The sequence below is a fragment of the Phragmites australis genome, chromosome 22 (genome assembly GCF_958298935.1).
Source record: "Phragmites australis chromosome 22, lpPhrAust1.1, whole genome shotgun sequence".
Classification (NCBI taxonomy): domain Eukaryota; kingdom Viridiplantae; phylum Streptophyta; class Magnoliopsida; order Poales; family Poaceae; genus Phragmites; species Phragmites australis.
Window position 1 is genome coordinate 18,644,205 of NC_084942.1, and position 23,925 is coordinate 18,668,129.

The following is a 23,925-nucleotide window of genomic DNA, read 5'->3' on the forward strand; positions in this document are numbered from 1 at the left end:
TCACACGTACGTTAATTATCAATGGTTTAATGGCAATGAATCTGCTTCATCAGGATAATTGCAAAAAGAAATAAAAAAACAAGGGGGGAAAAACCTAAACTCTGGCCTCAGCTAGAATAACAATGCCTTGATACGACACTGTGCACTATTTCGCCTCTGTATCTGAATTCTGAAGTTAATGGGTTGTTCCATTACTCATTAGATCTTTCATTGTTACACATGAGAAGAAAGATGACCCAGATTTACAGACAAGCTGTGTGGAGTAAGAACATAATCTGTTCTGCTATTACAATGGCCTTGGATCTCCCACCAGTCTGGCTCAGGAACCTCAACCTCCTCTCCATCCTTTGTGGTGAACAGCATCCATAGCATTGCCTCCTGATTCTTATATGCCATTGTGGGCACAGGTCTGAACTTCCTTTGTTCAGGTCGCAGCAGGCCCGTTTCTAGCTCCCCGGAGGAGTCTGGGAGGCGGCCTTACACACTCTGAAAAGCAAAATGCTAAGGTGTTAGAACACAAACTTCTTTATCGAAAAGACCACCGTTCGTTTTGGTGTGACTGTGATTCCCTCCGATGTTTATTCCTGTATTCAGCGAATTAAGCATGTCTAGAGTAGTTTGACTGAGGATCTATGCATCCAAAGAAACGATTTACCATCAAAAAGAGCATTCAAGAGACAAAATTTGTATCTAGGATCTAAAACAGTAGCAACTGCTATAAGACTATGAACATCTGACCAATATTTCTCAAACTTCAATTTCATCTTTTTTGACATTTCTTCAATCTTGGGATCATTACTCGCTTGCCATGTCTTTATAGACAAATAAATACTGCAGACTTTAGGAAAGAAAATGTAGTTGTCACATAACGAGTGCCTGACAGTAGCTCAGTTATATCAAACAACAACCTCAATCTATCACAAAGCTCTCTATCCAAACTTCCAATCATTACTAGTCGGACAAATTGGATTGAATTTCTTTTCACAACGATTTCTATTTAGCAGGTGTTTAAGAGATCATGAAATGAATAGCGTAAACTTACCCCCAGCTCGGATGAGTTTCTCCACGCGTGCTACAACGTGCCTCCCGTAGGTATGGTGGCTCATCTCACGGAGATGGGTCCTCAGGCGCCCAAGGATCATCCCGCGCTGCCAATCTTCGCAGGTCTCTATCACCTTTTGCACGACGTAGTTGGCGTATGGATCATCCACCATGACCTGCATGTCCGCAAAGAAACGTGTGAGACAGAAACTGGAAAGATAAATTACGACAGCTGCCTGTGGTTGCTCATGGAGTCACAGAAGAATCAGGTATCTGGAAGAACGTTAAAATACCACAAGGGCATCAGTGCCTCCACCGGAGCCGAGGACCTCATTAATAATCATTTGCTTTTCCTCATAGTTTCCATGCATTAGACACTTCTCAATGACATTAGAGGAAAATTTTCCCTGGCTCATGGACATAACCCTCCCAGCAAATATCCTTATAATTGCAGATTGCAGAGGGGGAATTCCATGCTGCAGAAGGTGCTGCAAAAAGAAATCCAAACTATTATAAGCCTCTTTGTGTGTGTGTGTGTGTGTGTGTGTAAATCTCATAACAATATGTATTTATAATGTGCGTGTGTGTTATGTCGTGTGTGTGTGTAAATGTCAGAATAATACATATTCATTATGTGCGTTCGTGTTGTGTGTTGTGTGTATGAAAATCTCAGAACAATGCATGCAAGGTTACAGTTAACAATCAAAACCATCAGAACACAGTATAGCGTGACTGACCTGCACGATATAGTTACCATATTTGTCTTTCGCCAACCAGTAAACTTGCTCCATAATCTCAGATAGAATAACCTTCTGGATTGATGGATCGTCACAGTGCTCCAAAATTCCCTGGGAAAATGCAGGGCAGGAAGGTATTTAGATTGCTAAAAGAATTGTACAGAACACACAAAGCTACCAAAAAAGTGAAGAAACAAATAACCTGAATGACACGACATCCGTATGGATGAGCCGATAAATCCACGACACGCCCATACATGCTCTTAAAAATGAATTTTATGTGTTGTCGTGGCACATGTTCGATGCATTTCTGGACAACATGGTTAGCATTTTGGTCATCTATACATCTGAGGATATTGCCGTCGAGCTCCTTGGCAATTCGTATCTTCTGATCAAGATCACCAAATTCGATAGCCTGCAGTAGAAAGCAAGAGATGATAAATATACAAGCAGCTTAGTTATGTGTTCTGTGAGTTAACCAGAAAAAAATGAAGAGCTTAGTTATGTGTTTTATACACAGGGACCAAAAAAAGAGGCCATTTTTTTTAAAAAAGCAGTACTTTAAAGAATAGCATTAGTGTAAATGCCATAACAAAATAAAAATATGTGCAGTAGTCTGAAATAGCTTTAGACATGAAATGTGCTTACCCTTTGGATTACTCGACATCCATGCTTGTGACAGCTTAGGCGCAACACATTCCCCACAAGGAACTCAGCAATTATACTTCTGTGACTGGGGGCTCCGTGCTCCATAAGCTTAAGGAAAAAGGAAATAAATATAAATACTCAGGTTAGTCTAGTATTGCCAATGTCATCAAAAGTTAAAGAGTTGAAATCTAACAGAGGAAACCTTTTGGATCACATAGTTTGCGAAGGCGTCGGTCACCAGTTCAGCAACACGAGGTATGATTTCTATGAAAACCATATCTTTCTCTTCAGGTGTCGCTGTAGCAATCTTCTCCTGTATAAAGCGGCTCCCAAACTGATCAATGCTGCAAAACACAACCAAAAGGAGCAACTTAACCATCATGGGACACAGGTACAGCTTCTTGGCATGCGAATAAATCTTTAGTGCATAATAACTGTTACTTCAGAGTTAAATCAAAGTTCACATACCAAATACGTGCCACGTGACCTTCAATAAGAGAAAGGCGAGAACTGTCAGGCTCTTCAGAATCATGGGTCTGAGTGAAATCCGCGTATGATCTTGTGGAACCGGAGAAGTCATTTGGGTGACCAAACCTCGGAGTGCCAGAAATAGTAGGAGAAGAAACTGCAGCTGCTGAATGATTTGGAGAACGTGACCTCTCCATTCCCATAGTAACACCAGAGCAGAAATCTTTCATTTGTGCTAATCTATCCATGATAATGGCTGGGATATCATCAAACAGTGCACGAATGCACATCTCATGAAACCACATCATTTTCAAAACATCCTCACTTGATCCCCTCCTGAAAGAGCGCCCTTTTTTATCACGCAATATCATTGCTTGAAGCGTCATTGAATTGCCATCGATCTTATGAAGCTTCTGAGCAATCAACATGCCTGGATTTTCAGCTCTACCAAGGCCCATTTCATCAACGCCTTGAGAACTCAATTCTGCAAAATCAACATTCTCTTGGTAACTTGGCTTTATGACTTGAGGTTGCTGAGACGTGGCACTGACTGCACTTCCATGTGCTGCAACCCTTGGTGGCAAGGTGGGACAGGGACTGTATCCACTCGGTTGTGGTCCTGGTCTGATCAATGAACTCCCAGAGCTTGCTGAACCTTTGATAGCAGGGCTGTTCAATTGTGTGAACTCAGAGCTTCTCTGGTGCAGAAAAGTTGGTGCTCTTGAAAACTCAGAATTTGTGCCAAGAGAATGAAATGCAGTATTTTCACGATGATCAATTGATCTCTGGCAATTCATCTGGTCAAAATCAGTTTTCCCTGTCACTGTTTCATCCTGCAAATCCATCCTTGGCATGTCGTTAGATACACCAACAGTATAATCCTTGTTGATGTCTAGATTGCTATCTCCACCACGGTTCATTCCCAAAATACTAGGACCATCAGTCAAACTGACATTTTCTTGGTAATGCGGCTCTTCGAAATGAAGTGCCATAAATGTGGTATTGCCTTCAATGCTTGATTGCAATGAAGGATGGGCAGGATATATACCTTGATGATGTTCTGGAAATGCTAACATCTGATTGACCACTTTAGTCTGTTGGGAAGATGAACTGGAACTAGCATCCTGTGAGGCAGGAAATACAGGGTAGTACGGCTGAGCAGAAAGAGCCTTCACCATACGTTGCTTAGCTGGACCATGTAATCTGGCCAATGGACCTCCAACTGTTGCTGAACATCCACCATCATCCCTGTTCAGTCCAGAGCCAAATCCAATTTTCTTATTACCAATTATTTTCTTCTGAAGCTCTAGTTGGTTGTATTCAGTGCTTTCTTTGGAACTGTTTGGCAATGAGTTCATTCCTGAGAAGGCTCCAGAGATGTCATCAGTATTTTTGGCTGATTGAGATCGAACATCTGATGAATATGGCATTTCTTGTACCCCTCCAACATCCTGAGATGGAAATAGCAAAGGTTTTAGTGCAATAAAAGCAAATGGTACGCTGCAATTTCTTTACATATATCAAATGAAAAACATGCTGAATTACTTTGTCTAGACAATGCAATGATCAATTCAAAAGCTCAAGCACAACAGTTACCGACTGGTATATATTAATAGAAACCAGCTACAAGCACATAATATTATGGATTATTTTAAGGAAGACATTGGTTACTAGCACCTTGACATGATTTTTATTCTACAAATGGCATTAGGTGACACAAATGTGTATATATCAAAACTAAAAAATGAAAACCAAATATGTCTTCTAACATAGTAAGGGATGTTAATTAATTATTTTGGGACATAAATTATATTCACCTAGCCATGTGATGACATATTACATTTATAAGAGCAGTAAAATCCTTCACGGATCATATATCTATAACAAACGAGAAAGAAATAACTGCAACAATGGAACCAAGTCATTCTCATACACAGGGCTGGCCCTAAGATTTCGGTGGCCCGGGGCGAAACTAAAACAGGGGCCTATTGAATATAAACATCGAAATATTTATATATCAATTGCAAATACAATATTTTGGGCATTAAAATTTTTTGTCAAGGTCTCCTTTCTGTGATTGTATCAACTTGTTTCTTTTTTTTTTTCCTTTTATCTCTGCTAGATACATGCTTTCTAGATGCCATGTTATCACACAATGATAATTGGGTACAAACAGTCCTGAAAATTGAAATAAAAAAGTCATCAACAGTTGACAACTAGTACAAAGTTGTAAAAGAGTTGAATCAAATAAATGAAATCATCCAGTTGGGGATTAGCCCTTGATTCGGTTGAGCATGGGGACCATGCCTGCTAGCGATCAGAAAGAGAAGAGGCGAGGGGAATGGGCGAATAATGGCTTACTGCGTCGAGGTTGGGGATTAGGCCTTTATCAATTTTGGACGATCGATCTTGAGCTTCGGGAGGAGGAGGATCAGGTGAGCTGATGCAGACGTGTTGTTTTGGACGGAGACACGGAGAGGTCGAGAGGAGGGGAGGGGAACGGGCAAAGATCATGATCGCTGCTATTGCTGGGAATTGGAATCAGTTTGACTGGGGTCGATGATGGCATGACTGCAACATCGCACGATCAGGCCTATGCATGATGCTTCGTTAATTTGGAAATGATCCATCATCCATGGTTTGGGTGGGTTAGGTTACTACGTAACATAACACTGGACCTTAAGCTCTTTGTTGATTTGGAGACTCACTTGGGCTTGATTGCTACTTACTAGCAGGCTGTGCAGCGTAGAGAGTTAGGCTGGATCGGTAGGTAGCAAGACAGGCCAATACATATGCATACCTGGTTGGGGGGCCCTGGGTTTCAGGGGGCCAAAGCAGTCGCCCCGCCCGCCCTTCCTTAGGGCCGGCCCTACTCATACATACACATAACATACCTAATCCTGCATGAATTGATCCTCTGTGTGGCATTTCTTCCAAATCAGACAATAATAATACCAACTCATTAGAACTTCAAAATCACAAATAAAGATATCTAAGCATGGGAGCTTGTGCTAATCCAAGAAACACACAAGTAAGATCAGCCAAACCTAATTATGAAATCACCAAAACAAACCAAATCCAAGAAACCCTATTATTTTTGGGAAATGTGTGCGTGTATAATTCCAATTTGATTTCATTGCACGCGTGCCATTCCAAACTCACTATTTGTGTGTATGCTACTAGAATTTATGTGTAGGCCACACACACAGTGGCACACACACAAATTCGGCCAAGTGATTAAAACATATAGCTTTCTTTGGGCTGCATGCGTATTTTGGCAGAGTTCCCACATTAACTGTGTTTTCTTTTGGAAACTTATTTTTGCTTCTTTTTAGAGCTTTTAAAAAGTTTCCATGCCTTTTCAAGGCAAGTTTTTTTTTTTTGTTTTCTTGTGTACATTACTAAGTACTTTTGTTGTTCACTCACTGAGTGTGGCAACAAATGTTTGGCCATGGTGTCAGGGGTTATGTGCATGTTTCACAAAATGAATTCGCCTATCAAATACGCACTCAAGACTTTCTTGGACCCGCATGTCAGTCTAGAGTAGAGTAGCCATGGGCCATATATCAATTGAAGTATCACTCACCCTGACGTGTGTACAATTTTTGCATATCCTCTCCTCTAGCAATATGGTGTCACTTTATCCATGCATGCTACTGAAACCCCACCTACATCTATGCCCTCCCCACATGACTTCTTTGGATTGCTTTGTTTGGACACCATCCGATTCCATATCCTTGTCTATGCAATTAGTGCAGATAAAATGTTGTTGATGGAGAGAGGTCTCACCGACTTGTCATCCCTAGAGTTTTGTGACTATGGCGTGCAACGTCATTGAAGTGAGTGAAACCATGGAGTTGTGGGACCTTTTGAACATGAGTCGTGTGAACTAGCAGTGGTACATGGGAAAACTCCAGGCAATGGGAATCGAGATTTGGAGTCAAAAGGACAAATGGTAGGCAAAGTAAAAATGATGGTGTCCACATGGAAGATCTCTATTGGCGACTGTTGAGTTGTAGACTGAGAGAGATCACATCAACTTGTCGTCCCTCGACCTCTATGACCATGGTGTGCAATGTTGTCAAGGTGAGTGGCACTGTGGAGGTGTGGGACCTCTTGAGCTAGGCGAACTCAGATATGAAGGGAGATGGGATTAGTATTCATGATTTGGAGGAGGAAGAACCAACGGTAGGCAACAAAACAAATAATGGTGTCAAGATGGAAAGGGATTCAATGATGATAGTTGAGGTGTTAGTGAATCAACATCATATCGACTTGTCACACTTTGACCTCCGTGACCATGTTTTGCAACCTTGTGGAGACGAGTGATTCCATGGACATATGGGACCATGTGAACATGAGCATGGCAAGGGATTTGATGGCCGTTGTCGAGTTTTAAAGGTGGTTGAAATGATGGTATGAGGCAAGATGAATGACATCAATTGATTAGATTGGATCTGATGGGGGTTGTCAGGATCTAAAGGTAGAAAAGGTAACGGTGGCCCACATATGGCATGATGAATGTGCCACATCAACTCGAACTCGCTGGTGAATAGATTTTGGAGGTCGACTTCGCCTATTTTAGACATAACTTGAATGGTAAAATTTTCCAAAAAGAGTAAGAGTTGGGTGTCAATTTAAAAAGGGATTGTCATGGAATAAATTCTCCTAAAACTAATTGCAGGAAATGGCAAAGAGAAAGCAAATTAGCTCCAGATAACGACAAGTTGGGTAATGGATCTCCACATGTGTGCGAGCATAGCTCTCAAATTGTAGGGTAGTTTGAACTAGTGAGTTGCTCAGTTCAACAATTCAATAGTTGTCTAGTTGATTCATCAGTTGGATCATCGATTTGGAAAACTATAGTAAAACTCAACTAACACCCACAACCCCAATGTTTAGGTTAGGTGGACTGTCAGGGATCTCCATCACATTCCTCCAATTCCCACGCATTAGGTGCAGAATAGTCAGATACAACTACAAACTCCGAAATCACCACATTGCATGTTAGTTTGCATGTTGGCCTGTAGCTTTGAGTCTCACGAAGGGACAATAATAGAGAACTAGAGCAAATGAGGCATTGAGATCGATCAAGATTAAGAATGCAAAGACTAGTGATCTGGAGGCGGCCAAGGAAGTCATTCACTACTTCTCACTGGGGTGAGATGGCCAATGGGTTTAGGTGCTTACATAAGAGGAGGTGTTTACACAATAGACAATATGAAGTAGTTATAGGACGCGGGATACTAGACTCACTCAAGCCCCTTGCCAACACTGGGAAAACTAGATGGATTGTCGGAATAGTTTTGGTATTCAATTGAGTATTATGGTTGCAATACGAAGCAACCATAAGATTACCTTTTATGAAAAGAAGCTCTATTTCATTAATAAGAAATATGGATACAACCGTTAAGTTTACAATTACTTAAGAATCATGTAAGATAAGTGCCTGATTTAGCTAGTACATCGGCATCTACTCATCAATGCTAATTTGGCACTAAAGTGTACCACTTTATTGGCATACAACCGGCGAATGAAACATCAAACACCTCAAAACCACTTTGAAGCTCCATGATGTCCACAAGGATCAAACAGATCTTTGTTCGGTGAAGGTGGGCTTAGTGAATCAGTCTCAATGATTACCTTTCAAAAATTCCAATCCTTAGCTACCAATGTGCCATCAATAGAGGCCAATGCTACAACAATCAAGGTGGATACCGGTGAACCATTACTAGAAGGAATATGCTTTGTCTCCCCGAGTTACCCCGAGTTACCAAACCAGTTCCTTGTCTCATGTCCACATGGAAGACAATGAGTAGGAAAACTCCACATGAACTTGTGCACGCATGACTTATCAGGTCCGTTCATTTACGTTAAGATTTGTGCTGGAGAGATAGGTGAAAAAAATCATGGGGTAGGTGATGGAATCAATGGATGGATGGATATCACGTGAGAGGAATGGACGGACGAGATTAGACATGCGTCCATAAGTGCATGTGGAGTTGCATTTCCTGGAAGACAGTAGACACCATCAAGATTCACCTTTCAAACTCCATGCATGGGTGGAATCCAATAAAATTCTGGATCATGCGCCCAGCACCAGACATCCAAATGCGACTATTGAATGAGGTCCACCATTAGAACCTCCACCCAATTAACATATTTGATCGTGTTTATGTGAATTTCTCCATTCTGCCAAGCATTTCGGTGCCAGCCAAAGATTGTACATGCCAATTTTATCAAGATAGCTTCGTCTTTCTGGATCGTGTTGTCATCAAACAGGTCAAGCGCCTAAATGCCCAAATAAAGAACCGAAATCTTGTTGCATACAAACAGGATACCAAGGCATGCATCTCTATGTTTTGCCTATGCCACGAGCTCTAGGTGGTGAAGGGAAAGCATAGAGGTGCCAAGAAACTCAAGTTCTCATGTCATTATAGTTGTGCTCCCAACGGCAGCGGAACATGGATCGTTCTCCAGCAAATGACTCGAGTTTTAGGCACTACCAACATTTTCCATAAAATATCATTAGGATTGTGGAAGCAAGAAATGTTGCATTTTTTTAAGACTTCAATGTGAAATGTTACCAATTTAGTCTCCTAATGAATAGCAATTTGAAATGTAATATGTGAGTTAGTCATCATTTATCCCTATGTAGTTGACAAATATATCATTGCTAAAACTGAACTTTTTTATATATTACTAAAGTGATTAGTGCGGTAAATTTATTCCACACAAAAGTTTCTTTTGTGGAATGCAGAATTGATCAGAGCTCTAAATAACCAGGAAGTGTTTGGTCACTGATATAAGCTGAACAAGAGGGGACGGGAGGAAAGGGTAGAGAGCACGCACAAGGCTATGTCACGACAAGTCGCACAATGTTCTCCCGAGGTAGCCAACAGAGAAGAATGCTATAGGCAGTAGGCTACAGGTGAAAGGGGCGAGTTCAAATGGGAACCAGGCCGAGGAGGTGAAGTGTGCTCGATGCAGGAGCAGAGTCAGGCGGGCCAATGTTTGGCTCAGCCCAACTGAATGGCAATTGTGGGCATAAAGTGCGTGGGTATTATAAAGGGAAGTCTGTTAGAGAGGGAAAGGGTAAGAAGGTTTGAACTTGTACTATGCTAAACCGCCAAACTCCCAGTTCATCTAATCCCAATCTCAAAATTCTTTCAAATCCCAATCTATTTGAATCATTCTTGTGACAATCTGGTACTAGAGCCAGTTTCATCCTGGAGATTCCCGATTACCTGCAAATCCCTCGATACCGAATTTGAGAGCAACAGCTAATGATGGAGCAGGGTCAGTAGATGTCCGATATCCTCAGGTCGTTGGCATGGATCGAGCAACAGAATAAGGCCACGCAATATATGGTGGTGGCACAGTCGATGTCGATCGAATCGCTCACGAAGTGGAAGCTAGAGATGGAGGCATTGGTGATGGAGCTCAAGGGGGAGATGGGCGATTTTGCAGTCTCAAGTGAGTCGCCTCGCTCGTAATCCAATCCTCAGCGTCCATCTAGTCAATCTATTGTTGTTCTTGCTGAGACTCAGGTCAGATCGACCGGAAGGGAACCACGAAGGTACACCCAAGGAAAGCAAGGATGCGAAATTCATGCCCGATGGCCGCTGCCTGCACAACAAATTCCAGGGAACGGGGTGGTCACCACTCGGTAGCCTTCACTGGGCAAGCGTACGAATCTCTATTCTAAGAACTTCAATTCGTTTGGGGAGGAGTTGTATTTGGGGGAGAGACCTGCACATCACTCACACCTCCATGTTGCATTGCCCAAGCTCGATTTCCCTTAGTTTAGTGGAGATAGGCCAAAGCTATGGAGAAGGAGACGTGAATCTTATTTCAGAGTCTTTGGGTTGGCTAGGGAGTCTTGGGTGCATATTAATATCATGCATTTCATTCGGGGAGCGTCATCACAGGTAGAAAAATGCTAGGTGGAGGTTAGATCAAATGTCCTGGGAAGATTTTTGTGAGGCTGTTTGTGATAAATTTGGTAAAGAGGAGTTTGCCCAAATCTTACAGCAATTTGTTCATTCTTGCCAAATTGGATCGGTAGTAGAGTTTGTAGAGAGTTTTGAAGGCATGATGCACTCCATGTTAGCACAAACCATTGAGTGGGATCTTGTGTTCTTTCTGTTGTGTTTTGTTGACGAGTTGAGAGATGAAATCTGATATGCTATAGTGCTACATTGCCCAAAAGAGCTCGATATTGCTATTTCCTTGGCTTTGTTACCGGAGGAAGTTGCTGGACACCGGCACGCGCCAGGATCCCCGTAGACTGGAGCCACTGACCACGACATCATGAGGGGTGCCACGTTCGGGCTACCCATTGCCACCACCGCCAGGAAGATCGGGGGGTCGATTTGTTCCTCGGGCTGATGGGTGCTGAATTGCTCCTCAGACCAAGGAGCACAAGGGAATGGTGGAAGCACGCTCTGCCGGCGGAATGGAGGAGAAGCTAGCTACACTCCGAGCTTATCGCAGGGCACGTGGACAGTGCTACACTTTTGGAGAAAAGGGGACGAGATGAGACTCTTCTCAAAATCTCAAAACAAAAGGTGCTGAGTTGGAATCCCATTCTAAGGATTCTTGTGGCCACAAATGCGCACCTACGATGCAACTGCACATGATGGAAGAACTCCTTGGTATGATAGAAGCAGAAGCGGAAGGCAATGAGGAGGAGCTGTTGGAGTCGGAGTTGGTGTCATAGGACTTAATATAGATCTCCAAGCAACCAGTGACTAGTTCTAAATCCCCGAGGATGATGCGCCTCCAAGGATTGATTCAGCATAGGGAGGTGTTGATTTTGGTCAATTCAGGGAGTTTGAACAGTTTCATCAGTGAAGCTGCCACCAAATATCTGACAGGGGTGACTAGGGCGCTTAAACCTATCCAAGTTCAAGTGGCCAATGGTGGAATCCTGACCTGTACTGAGAGTAGCTCGAGTGTGAGTGGTGGATTGAAGGTGAAACCTTTCGCACCACACTGAAGGTACTTCCCTTGGTGTGCTATGATATGATCTTAGGCATAGATTGGTTGGAGGAGCATAACTTGATGGAAGTACACTGGCTCAGGAAGCAGATGAATTTTGTGTATAAAGGGAGAAAAAACAGGTTGCACAGGTGGTGCCAAATGTGAAGGAATGCCTTGGGTTGAGTGGAGCTCAATTGATCGGACTGAAGAATAGAGGAGCAGTGGCTCGGATGATATAAGTGTATGCTCTGATGGCACTGACAGAAGAAACACCAATACCTGACGGGATTCAAAAACTGGTGCAACAGTTCAGAAACTCTTTGAAGAGCCACAAGGGTTACCTCCACCTCGGCCATTTGATCACGCCATTCCCCTCATACCCAGAGCTTGGCCTGTCAATTTACGGCCCTATCGGTACAGCCCCTTTCAAAAAGATGAGATCGAGCGCCGGGTGGAGGATTTGTTGCGCCAGGTGGGGATTTTGTGTTGACTACCATCACTTGAATGTGATTACAGTCAAAAATTACTTTCTGCTACAGGTGGTCGACGAGCTTTTGGATGAGCTAGCCAAGGCAATCTGGTTCACCTATCTAGACCTTAGGATCGGGTACCACCAGATATGCATGAGGCTCGAGGATGAACACAAGACAGCCTTCAAGACTCACCACAGACACTACGAGTTTAAGGTGATATCCTACGACCTTATCGGAGCACTGGCCACATTCCAGGGAATAATGAACCTCATTTTGGCACCCCTTATGAGGAAAGAAGTGCTTGTTTTCATAGATGACATCCAGGTGTACATCCAAACCTTGGAGCAGCATGAAAAGATATTGCAGCAGGTGTTTGAGATCTTGGCCAAGTACCAACTCAGAGTGAAGGCCACCAAATGCTCTTTCGCCAAGAAGAAGCTGACTTATCTAGGGCATGTCATCGGTGGAGACAAAGTGTCAACAAATGAAAAGAATATTACAGCCGTGAAGAACTGGCTGGTGTCCAACAATGTTCAAGAGGTGAGGGGCTTTTTGGGCTGGCCATGTGCTACCGGAAGTTTGTGAAACGATTTGGAGAAATCAGTAGGCTACTGACTGAATTGCTGAAAAAGCACAAGTCTTTTTGTGGACCACTGAGACCAAAAGCTCATTCAGGGTGCTCAAACATGCACTGGTAAATGTTTCGGTGTTGTCTCTACCAAACTTTGACAAACCATTTAAGATCGAGGTTGATGCTTTCGACAAAAGGATTAGCGTCGTTTCGATGCAGGAGGGGCACCCAATCGCCTTCTTGAGCAAAGCGCTAGGGCCGAGAACTCAATGCCTCTCTACTTATGAAAAAGAGAGTCTGGCTATACTCATGGCAGTGGAGCAATGGAAACCATACCTACTACATTCAGAGTTCATAATCAAAACGGGTTAGTAGAGTATCGTGCACCTTGAACTACAACGCCTTACTACTCCTTGGTAACAAAAACTTCTGGTGAAGCTTTTAGGCTTGCAATATCGATTGGTGTACAAGAAGGGAATTGAAAATTGAGGAGTAGATGCCTTGTCACATTACCATGGTAAGGGAGTTGAGGAGCTGTCTGCAATATCTATCTGGGTTCCGACGTGGCTGGACAGTTTGCCACTGAGCAACTTGTGGATGATCCATTCCAGTTACATAATGGAGTGATACGCTTTAAAGGTAGAGTATGCGTGGGCAGTAATAGTATGGTTCAGCAAGAATCAATGAGAGCTTTGCACGATGGTGCCATGGGGGGGGGCATTCCAGCATTAAAGCCACCTATCATCGGACCAAACAATTGTTTGCCTGGACGGGGATGAAGGAAGCCATGAAGCAGTACGCCAATGCATGTGCCATATGTAAACAAGCTAAACCCGAGCACATCAAGTACCCCGGGCTACTCCAACCACTATTGGTGTTGGACCATGCTTTGCAATTTGTAACATTATACTTCATCAAAGGTTTGCCCACCTCGAACCAGTTCAATTGCATACTTGTGGTAGTCGATAAGTTCTCCAAGTCTGCTCATTTCTTACCATTGGCTCACCCTTTCACCGCTCTCCAAGTTGCTCAAGTCTATATGAATTATGTGTGGAAACTTCATGGGCTGCCCGAATATTTGACCTCAGACAGAGACCGGTTCACCAGTGCCCTGTGGAAGGAGTTGTTTTGGATGGCCGGAATGCAACTAAAGATGAGCTCAGCATATCACCCAGAGATGAACGGGCAAATGGAAAGGGTGAACCAGTGCCTCGAGACCTATTTAAGGTGCTTTGTTCATGCCTGCCCGTGCAAGTGGAGCTCATGGTTGGCCCTGGGCAAATTCTGGTGCAATACAACTTATCATTCAGTGTTGGGGAGTACTCCTTTTGAGGTGTTGTATGGCCATCTGCCTCACCAGTTCGGGATCATGGAAACTTTGGTCTGTGCAGTACCTGACCTGGCCAGTTGGATGCAAGAGCATGAGTTGATGGCTGGGCTACTCAAACAACATCTTGCTCGGGCTCAGCAAAGAATGAAATACCAAGTGGACAAAAGAGATCAGAGTGCGGATTCGCAGTGGGAGATTGGGTGTTTCCAAAGATTCAACCTTACATCCAAACCTTAGTTGCTCATCGCTCTAACCATAAGTTAGATTTTTGCTACTTTGGTCCTTTTTAGGTCTCGAGTAAAGTGGGAGCCGTGGCGTATTGACTCAAGCTATCCCAAGACTACCACATCCATCCGGTGGTACACGTTTCGCAACTGAGGATGACGTTGCATACTTTTGAGACGTGCATGGGCTCCATCCCTAAGCTTCCGAAGGATCCATCTGAAGCTACCCAGGCGCTGGAGGAAGTTTTGGAGCGTCCCCTATACAAGAAAGGGTCTACAGTCGATGTTCAGGTGCGTGTCCGATGGATGGTGTTGCTGGAGTTGCTGGCCACCTAGGAAGATCTGGAGTCTTTTCAGGTCCACTTCCCTGAGGCACCGGCTTGGGGGCAAACTGCTCCTGAAGGGGTGGGGAATGTCACAGGCGTTGGGCTACAAGCGAAAGGGGCGAGTTCAAATGGGAACCAGATCGAGGAGGTGAAGTGGGTTCGACGCATGAGTAGAGTCAGGCGGCCCAATGTTCGGCTCAACCAATTGAATGGCAATTGCGTGCATAGCGTGAGTGCATGGGTATTATAAAGGGAAGTCTGTTAGAGAGGGAGAGGGAGAGGGAGAGGGTAAGAAGGTTGAACTTGTACTATGCTAAACCCCCAAACCTCCAGTTCATCTGATCCCAGTCCCCAAATTCTTCCAAATTCCAATCTATTTGAATCGTGCTTGTGACAAAGAATGTGAGGCCACCCCTCCTCCTTGCTCCTGAAGTCCGACAGAGAAGAGCTGGAGGCCAATGGAGAGCACGTGGCCATAGCGGCCGTCGCCACCACACGCCAGCGCTTGAGACCTCCCTTTTATGTTCGAACGGGAGCGTTTCTCATTCATTTGGGCCTTAGGGCTCTCCAATTTGGGTCAAGTGGACATACACAAGTGATTTAAATGCGGCCCAATATATTTTTATTGGAGAGCTCAGTATCAAATTGATTGTACTGTGACTTTTGTGAAATTGTTTACTGGCCCGCTCTAGTAAATAAATCGGACTAAATGGGCCCTCGAGTGAAGGCCTTTTACTGCCTAAATGCAAACATCCAAGACAAAGGCCAGATGTTCAAACATTTATCACACACATAATAATCTACCAATTTTATTAACCACGTATAACAAGTATGTGATGAATGTATGCCTTATACAACACATATCATCGCAGCGGTGCATGCATTTGCAACAATATGTTCATCAAAATAATTAGCAAGCAAACAGGAAATTAATAAAGGAGAATATTAATCAGCACTGCACGAAACAATGGAGACCCAGCCAAGGAGCATGAGGTCATGCATGGAACCATGCAGCTAGCATCGGTCATCACCTGCAAGTTGGTCACCAGGATGCTCCTCCTGCCGGAGCCCAGCTCCCGGCCGTCCTCCAAGTCTACCTCCCATATCACCTTGACGTCGTAGTCGTTGTCGCCGTCGTCTTCGAAGAAGCCCAGATCGCTCATTGTCTCCTCCCTGTCCAGCTGCTCCAGATCGACACCTTCAGCGTCACCAAATCCACCCATAACCTCGTCTGCTCCTTCACCAGCCATGGCGATGATCTTGGACATTCCCATTCAAAAGAAGCGAGAAGATCAGGTACGAGTTAGAAAGTAAGAGTTGCACCAAAGCTAAGAGATGAATACATGATGGAACACAAGAAAGAATGGGATCTTTATCAGGAACAGACAGGCAAAGATTATTCCAGAAGTGCACTTTGCTAGGAAGAAAAAAATAAAAAAGTATGCATGAATGCATGATAAGGCTTTTCATCACACGAGTGACTCAAAACTGCATCTTAGAATTTTCTTGAAAGAGCAAGCACCTCAGATTTAAGGCAAGCTCCTACGATCCCGGAAGGATCACGTACGATCGAGTCTTGACAAGCTAAACCTTGAAACCCCTGTCAAAGATGCACGCAACAAAGAACTGCTTATATAGCTCTGAAGAACAGTGTTCCAAGAAATTAACAAACACATCTATCAAAACCTGCCTGTTTTGGGAGGTGATTTAAAAGTCATATACATGGAGCAGAAAAAAAGTAGATCAACTATCATGGACAAAGAAGACAAGACCTAAGGGATATATCTTCATGGGAAGAAGAAAAAAAGATGTGGTTTCTCATCATCTCACCTCACTCTGAGAATCCTTTTGAAATTCAAGAATTCATGCCCAGCTACCAGGATTTCAGTCGGAACAAGAATTCACAATCTGTGTACCTGAACCCCTGTAAGAGATGCACACAAAACCAAGATCTTGTTAGCTCACATGTATATGACTCTCAAAGCAAGAAAGGAAAAAACAACGGATTCTGATCAAGAAACAATAAGATCGATCACCAAACCGAATGCGCAGCCCCGGGCGTTAGAGATCCGACCGGATTCCCCCTAAATCCGTCGAGGAAGCGAGAGAATTATGCCTACCGATCTGTCACTGTCTCGTCGGCGAAGTGAGGAGCGACGAAGGCAGCGTGTGAGGCGAGCACAGAGGAATGAGGTGAGAGGGAAGGTGAGAGAGAGTAGCGAGGCTCGAGGCAAGGGTTGCGGAGCGTAATGCCCGTCTGATCTGCAACGGACGGACTGGATCGGTCTCGGTGGGGTTCGAGGGCTGCGCTGCGCATTTTGCGGGGATGACCCTACTGTTTTACTGTTTTTTGTATTAGGACAGTTAGCATTTATGGTTAGAGATATCAGATATGCTTTGACAAGATTTTAATGTATAATGTGTTTTCTATGTGTGTTGTTGTGTATATTTGTTGCTTACTCACTGAAATGTGGGTCCCACATGGTAGGGCCATGGTGTTAGTGAGTGTGTGGAGGCATCCTATGTGCTTGTTGTAAAGCTTGGTTACCTCTACTTGCCTTGTTATTAAATGTGGACATGCGGGGCCATGTTGTCAGTGTCACATTCATAATTGTGCAACAGAAAAAAATTCTATGTCATGGTGTGAAAAGAGGAATTTACTATGAGAGATGGGGCCATAGATCCTTTGACCCATACGTCACGTGTACTGTATGTAGAGGCAAAATAGTGTCATGCCACGCGTCATCTTATCTAGCCAAAAACACACCCAAATTATTTTTGGACTTGATTCAATGTTTGCTACGACTTGCAACAAAATGCATGCACTTTGCATGCATGCCCCGGTCCATGGACCAGTTCAAAATCTGCATGCATATACCAATAATCGTTTTCAGTGTCTAAAATGCCTCCCTATTTGTATAGGAGGAATTAACATGTTCAAAACATATAGGTAGGATTTTAGTGGATATTCATTATAACCAACTATTTGTTATTCAATGGCGGATCCGAAGCCACTAAATAAGGGATCTCATTTTCTTTCTCGTTTTCTTCTTTATCTTCTATATCTAAAAATTAAAAGGGCCTGTAGATGTGCCCAGGGATAGTGGGTTTAAGCCCCTTCCGTCCAGAAGGAAATTCTATGAAATTCGGTCTTAAAAAAACTCTCTTGTGCATGCCACGTATCTCCTTTCTTTCTCTCAGTTGCACGTACCAGTCATTGGATCAAAGAAGAACGATATGAATCAGAGTCTCGTAGAAGTCTTTTGGTGAAGAATCTTATATAATTTCCTTTCACTTCCGCTCTCCAATAGTGGATCTACCCCTGTTGTTATTGGCATCTTCACATATTTATTTTATCTAAACATAAATGTCTATATTGTTTCCACAATCAAGTTGGGCCCTTTATGGGCTGCATTATGGGCCTGAGTTTGAACTTCGTGAGGGGATTTATGTTGGGCGGGATAGCTGTTGGGTCATACCATGACACATATGTGGTTGAGATCATAGTGAAAAGTTCATCGTACCTTTCTCCTCGTCTAATGTTTTTTTTTCTTTTGCGATGATCTCCTTATGAAACGTTGGATGTAAACCTCACTAATAATGATCCTTACCTTAGTTAATTATGATTGTTTTCCTCTTAAAAAACTATATAGGGTTGTTTTCCTCGTATTAAAAAAAGGACTGTTTTCATGGTTTACTGCATTTACCGCTAAGCGGCCGATGAAACTGCAACTTATGGTATATGCCGTAATGCCTTTGGTTTCAACCACGGTCATACAAAGTTAAGCCTTTTCATTATGATTTAGAATCAAAACAAGATGTCACGTACTATTTTCCAGCTCAATGCCAAACGTGAGACTCAGATTTACGCATGCACGTTGTATCACGCACGTGTGGAAAAAAAAACACTCGGCCCCACTGTGAGCCGGCGCACACTACTACCAAAGCACATATCTTATCTCTCACAGTTTATTTGGAATCGTGTGAAAAAATTTATCTGCCATGATCTCCGTTGAAAGCTATGTGTAAAAAGCTATGCGTCTAAAAATCATAATAGATAGTAAGTATCACTTACGGTTTCAGTGTAAACCTGTTCCAGATAATATTAGAACATCAACTATGATATCATGTGAAATCATGATGATATCAAAGGGCCAAGCTTCTCTCACACGATTTCTCTTCCTCACTTGTGAGAAATAAATGTTGCGTTTCGTCTCTCACACCGGCTGACCTTGAATGACTGCTCAGTTGGTAGAAGGGTTGGATCATAGGTATGAGGTCATGAGGTGGATGACTTAGCTATCGTCCAAGTTTTTTTTAAGAAAAATGACATAATTTAACATTTTTTTATCATTGTAGGTTGCGGAACCAAATATCCTAAATATATTGTCTTTACAGTTCTAACCCTAAACCGTGTGAGATATGGATTTATCTCACATAGCTTTGTACTCGTCTAAGATAACCTATCTTTATCTCTGACGATATAACTCTGACGGCTAAGAAACCACGTGAGACCAGGACTTACGAGGAATGTGAGATAACCCTCCTTGTGGCAGTGGCAAACGCCTACAGAGCACGTCTGCGTACGTGATCCGGTTCCTCTCACGGCATGTCGTTGTGAGTTGTGAACGCGTACGGACCGATACGATCTCAGGGTTAACGCGCGCGTGTCCCTCCGATCCGCGCACGTATAGTAAGGCGGCCGACCAGGAGTCCGGGACCGATCGTGTCCGGCTCCCTGAGGAACCGGCCGTGTCTTCCTCGCCTCATCTCTCTCTCTCTCTCTCTCTCTCTCTCTCTCTCTCTCTCTCTCTCTCTCTCTCTCCGTTGGAGATCGAACAAACGTCGCCAAGTCGATCATCAGGTAATCTGCTCTGCAACCGAGATATCATAAATTTCTTGTTCTCAATTGAGATGGTGATGATCGATGATTAGACGCTCGATGGAATTTAAGGAATGTTGTTCATCGCGCGTGCCTAGCTGCTGTCCTTGACGCCTTGACGTGCTATCTGCACTCTCGTAGAGATCATCATCGGCCATGGACCGCGACGAGGAGATGGGCCACGGCGACAGGTCGCTGCTGTTCATCGGCGACGAGGACGACGACCTCGGCGCGGACCGGGACGGAGGCTACCCACCGTCCTCCGACGAGGGCTCCTTCTCCGACAGGAGCGACGACGACCTGGACGCGCCCGAAGACGGCCAGAAGGGCGCATGGCCGCAGAGTTACAGGTCCATCGATCAGTCACGAGCTCCTCATCCTCCTCCTTCTGTTCTTTCATATGTTGCAGTCATGCACCATCCATGCATCGTTGCGTGCATGTTGATGTCGATCGAAACTGATTAAATCCAGGCGGAAATTTCTCATGCAGACAGTCGATCGATATGATGAGCGCGGTGTCGTCGCCGACTGTCAGCACGATCATGGCGGCGAGCCCGAGCCTGAGCAGGCTCGGCAACTCATTCCTCAAGGCCGGGAGCTCCTTTTTCCTCAAGAAGGGGGCCGCCGGCGAGGGCTCGCTGCCGCTCACCAGGCCGTTGCTGCCACCATCGCTCTCGCAGCTCTCGCAGCAGCAGTCCGTGAAGCAGTCCACGGACGACAGCCTAGGCCTGCCGCCGCGGCCTCCAGCGGTGCCGGAGTCCGAGATGCCAGAGAGGCCGTCGAGGGCGTGCCTGAAATCCGACTACATCGAGCTTCCGCCGCCGGCTACCAAGTGCAGCAAGGGCCAATCAATCATCAATGGTGCGTTTTAGTTAATCTTGATTTTCATCTATTCAAAGCATACTGTGTTCTTTCTTGTTTTTCTTTTCTTGGAGCATGACAAAACAGATCAATGGTTTGTGCTGGTATTGTTGATTTCTTGTTGTTAAAATTCTTATTCATGTCCAAAAGTTCATACCTGAATATCTGAACTAGTCTGAATCAGTTGCAGAATAATTAGGTTCAGGATCATGGATGCCAATTCCAAGTAATGCCTTAATTGTTTTCTTAATCTTTCTTGTTGAATTTGCAGGGTTCAATGTTCTGTGCGGCCTCGGAATTCTCACCACGGCTTATGGAGTCAAGGAAGGCGGATGGTTAAGCCTCCTCATGCTGCCCTTGTTGGGTGCCAGTTCATGCTATACCGGCTTGCTTCTGAAGAGGTGCATAGACAGTTCGCCGAACATAGAGACATATCCAGATATTGGACAAGTCGCTTTCGGTATTTTCGGTCGAATATTTGTATCGGTATGTAGTCCCTAACAATATAGATTTCTGCAAAATTCATCTTATTTACTGTATACCTGAACTAATGTCCACATCTCTTTTGCAGGTTGTTCTTTACATGGAACTTTATGTAAGTATTATCTGAATTCTGAAACCGTATGTTCAGTATGCCTTTGATTGTTGTACATGAGAAGTAGGATGTCCCATATTTGCAGGCAAGCTGTGTGGAGTACATCACGCTGCTAGGAGACAGCTTGTCGTCAGTGTTTCCCTCAGCGCATTTAGCTTTTACCGGCATCTACCTTAATGCGCATAATCTCTTTGCAATCACAATGGCCTTGGCAATTCTCCCATCAGTCTGGCTAAGGAACCTCAGCCTCCTCTCCTATCTTTCTGGTAAGTAGCAAGGCTAGCATTGCCTTCTAATTCTAATATTTCAGAGTAATGTTGGACTATTATTCCTAATCTTTGGATATATGATGAATTGTTATTGACCATTATTGCACTGAACTTTTGCAGCCGGAGGTGTGGTCGCGACAATAACAGTCATTGTCTGCCTATTTTGGGTTGGTATTGGGGAAGGAGTTGGGTTCCACCCTTCTGGGACAGCACTGAATCTGACCCACCTTCCAGTGGCACTTGGACTGTATGGATATTGCTACTCAGGACACTCAATTTTTCCAAATATATATTCGTCAATGAAGGAGCGCTCGCAGTTTACTTTTGTACTTGTGTTCTGGTAACGTACTCCTATTTCCAAGACTTTACTTTTTTTTCAAGAACGTTTCCAAGACTACTGTAAAATCTGAACTTGACAAATGAAATGCTACAGTATTGTTATTTCGTTCATTTGTGCAAACCATGCAATAAATATGTTGTTTTCTTGGCAAAAGTGTACATGCTAACATTATACTGTTCTTCACTGTTTCAGCTTCGTAGTGGTCACAATTGTGTATGCTGGAGTAGCCGTCTCGGGATTTCTGATGTTTGGTGACTCCACGATGTCACAATTCACATTGAACATGCCACAACAGTACATTCCCTCTAAAATCGCCATTTGGATGACGGTATGAGGAAGAACTCCCTGACCATTCTCTCATTGCATCAAAAGTCTTGCAGCGATGCTCATTGGCCACACTTGATTTTCTTTTTCCTGTTTCAGATTGTGAATCCATACACAAAGTACGCCTTGACAATGACGCCAGTCGCCTTGTCAATAGAGGAGGCGCTGCCCAAGAAGATGCAGAGTTACCTAGTTGGAATGTCTGTTAGGACATGTCTTGTCATCTCAACTGTCGTCGTGTCTCTTTCATTTCCATATTTTGGTGAGTGTTTTTTTTTTCAAGCATTCAATATCCACTCTAAATCCTAATTAATGAATTTTACCCCCAAAACACCATGAATGCTAATGTTATGCCCTATTCCCATTTGATTTGCAGCCTTGGTGATGGCACTGCTTGGATCTGTCTTCACAATGCTTGTGGTGAGTTCTGAATTCTGATGACCAAAACTTTTGCACGGTTTTTATTTTGGCTAACTGAACAAGTTATTCAGTAACTTATGTTCTTGATGATTTGCATTTACAGGCTCTGATACTCCCATGTGCATGCTATCTCTCCATCAAGAAGGGTGCAATACCTTTGTGGGAGGTAACCAACTCGAAACACAGAGACATCAGCACCAACAAATTCAGAAACTTTAACCCTGAAATTTCTGAACACTGTAATATTACGATCTAACTTTTCCTTTCTTTTCAGGTGATCCTGTGCATAACTATCATAATGATCGGGGCCGTTTGCGCGTGCATCGGGTCATACACCTCAATTAATCGAATTATTAGCAGCAGATAGTGCATGATGTCTCACCTGTGTGTGGTTCTTACGGATTCTTTTCAAATGTTCATGAATATGAAATCGGAAATTTTGTCAAATTTTTGCAACTATATCCGCTCCTTTTTGACAGAAGATCTGTCAGGAATAGTTTGTTGTAGCATGGTGCGGGTTGTGTCTCAGACATCCATGGCAGCAACTCTCCACAGTAACTTATGCAGACGCGAGTCTGTACTTGTCATTTGCACGGAATAGAACCAGAACAACACTGACATTTTCACATCATTGCGCCTTGTTCAGACTTATTAATACCAGCAGAAAAACATGGCAACAAGAACACTAATTTGCACTGAAATCGGAAGTATATTAACCTTTTACAGCATTGCTGTCCTTCTGGCAGCAAAGTGGAGCCAATTTTCTGACACACTATAAACGCTATCAACCACATCTCTGATATCTCTTTAATTTCTCTCCCAGTAAAGGAAAATCACTATGAGAAATGGATCTAGAGAAGCTGTTGTTGCGCCCGCGCCACCCACAGTAGGAATCTCCCCAATTTCACAGTAGGAATCTCCCCTACTGTATTTCCCTAAAAAAAAACAAATGAATCTACCACCAGACTAGGCCCAATTGGGCCCAGTCACTGGACCCTGGAGCCCATGGCCCTGGATGGTTAACCCACTAGTCCCTCCAGCACACAAGCATGGTGACGCACCGGCGCATGATGTAGAACCTGGCCCTCTGCTCCTTCACCAGGCTCGCCAGTCGGCCCGGCACCGACCGGGACGGGCCCCTCGACGACGCCCAGCCCTTGAGGCCCACCGGGCCCCCGCTGCCGGCTGCCGCCGATCTCTGGCTGCCCTTCTTGAACAGCAGCTTGCTCTTGTCATCCATGCACATCTCCATCTCTCTAGCTTTCTCTCTCTCTTTCTAGGAAACGGCAATGCTGACTCTCCGGAGCAGTTGCAAACCTGCAACGTGCAGGCCTGATCTTGCTTTTGGTTGTGGTTGGTGATGGAGCTGAGGCTTGGGTGGTATTTATAGCCCCCAGATGCCAATCCAAGCGAGAGTTAGTTATGTGTGTT

The 23,925-nt window shown here is 44.0% G+C and overlaps 3 protein-coding genes across 3 annotated transcripts; 1 reads left to right on the plus strand and 2 right to left on the minus strand.

The window, feature by feature from the left end:
• Positions 1-213: 213 nt before the first annotated feature.
• On the minus strand, positions 214-4,324 carry LOC133904571 (uncharacterized). The gene is made up of 8 exons (XM_062346054.1): positions 3,021-4,324; positions 2,629-2,860; positions 2,427-2,534; positions 1,981-2,193; positions 1,779-1,889; positions 1,335-1,529; positions 1,043-1,217; positions 214-476 (listed from the first exon to the last, which is right to left on the minus strand). The coding sequence occupies exons 1-8, from the start codon at positions 4,322-4,324 to the stop codon at positions 214-216; spliced, it is 2,601 nt and encodes an 866-aa protein (XP_062202038.1).
• A 15,517-nt stretch (positions 4,325-19,841) lies between these two features.
• LOC133904572 (amino acid transporter AVT1C-like) lies at positions 19,842-22,861 on the plus strand. The gene is made up of 11 exons (XM_062346055.1): positions 19,842-20,035; positions 20,176-20,546; positions 20,818-21,032; positions 21,118-21,141; positions 21,227-21,407; positions 21,531-21,750; positions 21,943-22,078; positions 22,174-22,336; positions 22,451-22,494; positions 22,598-22,660; positions 22,769-22,861. Exons 1-11 carry the CDS (start codon positions 19,842-19,844, stop codon positions 22,859-22,861), a joined length of 1,704 nt encoding a protein of 567 aa, XP_062202039.1.
• Positions 22,862-23,417: 556 nt separating this feature from the next.
• LOC133905540 (small polypeptide DEVIL 11-like) lies at positions 23,418-23,837 on the minus strand. The gene has a single exon (XM_062347357.1). It carries the CDS (start codon positions 23,744-23,746, stop codon positions 23,522-23,524), a length of 225 nt encoding a protein of 74 aa, XP_062203341.1. The 5' UTR covers positions 23,747-23,837; the 3' UTR covers positions 23,418-23,521.
• Positions 23,838-23,925: the final 88 nt, after the last annotated feature.

Excerpts from the sequence above, each read along its gene's own strand:
- LOC133904571 (XM_062346054.1), bottom strand. The coding sequence starts at position 4,324 with ATGCCATATTCATCAGATGTTCGATCTCAATCAGCCAAAAATACTGAT. Across the intron at positions 1,530-1,778 it reads ATGGTAACTATATCGTGCAG|CACCTTCTGCAGCATGGAAT; the intron begins GTCAGTCACGCT and ends TTCTTTTTGCAG. Across the intron at positions 477-1,042 it reads GAAACTCATCCGAGCTGGGG|GCCGCCTCCCAGACTCCTCC; the intron begins GTAAGTTTACGC and ends AGAGTGTGTAAG.
- LOC133904572 (XM_062346055.1), top strand. The coding sequence starts at position 19,842 with ATGGACCGCGACGAGGAGATGGGCCACGGCGACAGGTCGCTGCTGTTC. Across the intron at positions 20,036-20,175 it reads GCATGGCCGCAGAGTTACAG|ACAGTCGATCGATATGATGA; the intron begins GTCCATCGATCA and ends TTTCTCATGCAG. Across the intron at positions 22,079-22,173 it reads AAATCGCCATTTGGATGACG|ATTGTGAATCCATACACAAA; the intron begins GTATGAGGAAGA and ends TTCCTGTTTCAG.
- LOC133905540 (XM_062347357.1), bottom strand. The coding sequence starts at position 23,746 with ATGGAGATGTGCATGGATGACAAGAGCAAGCTGCTGTTCAAGAAGGGC.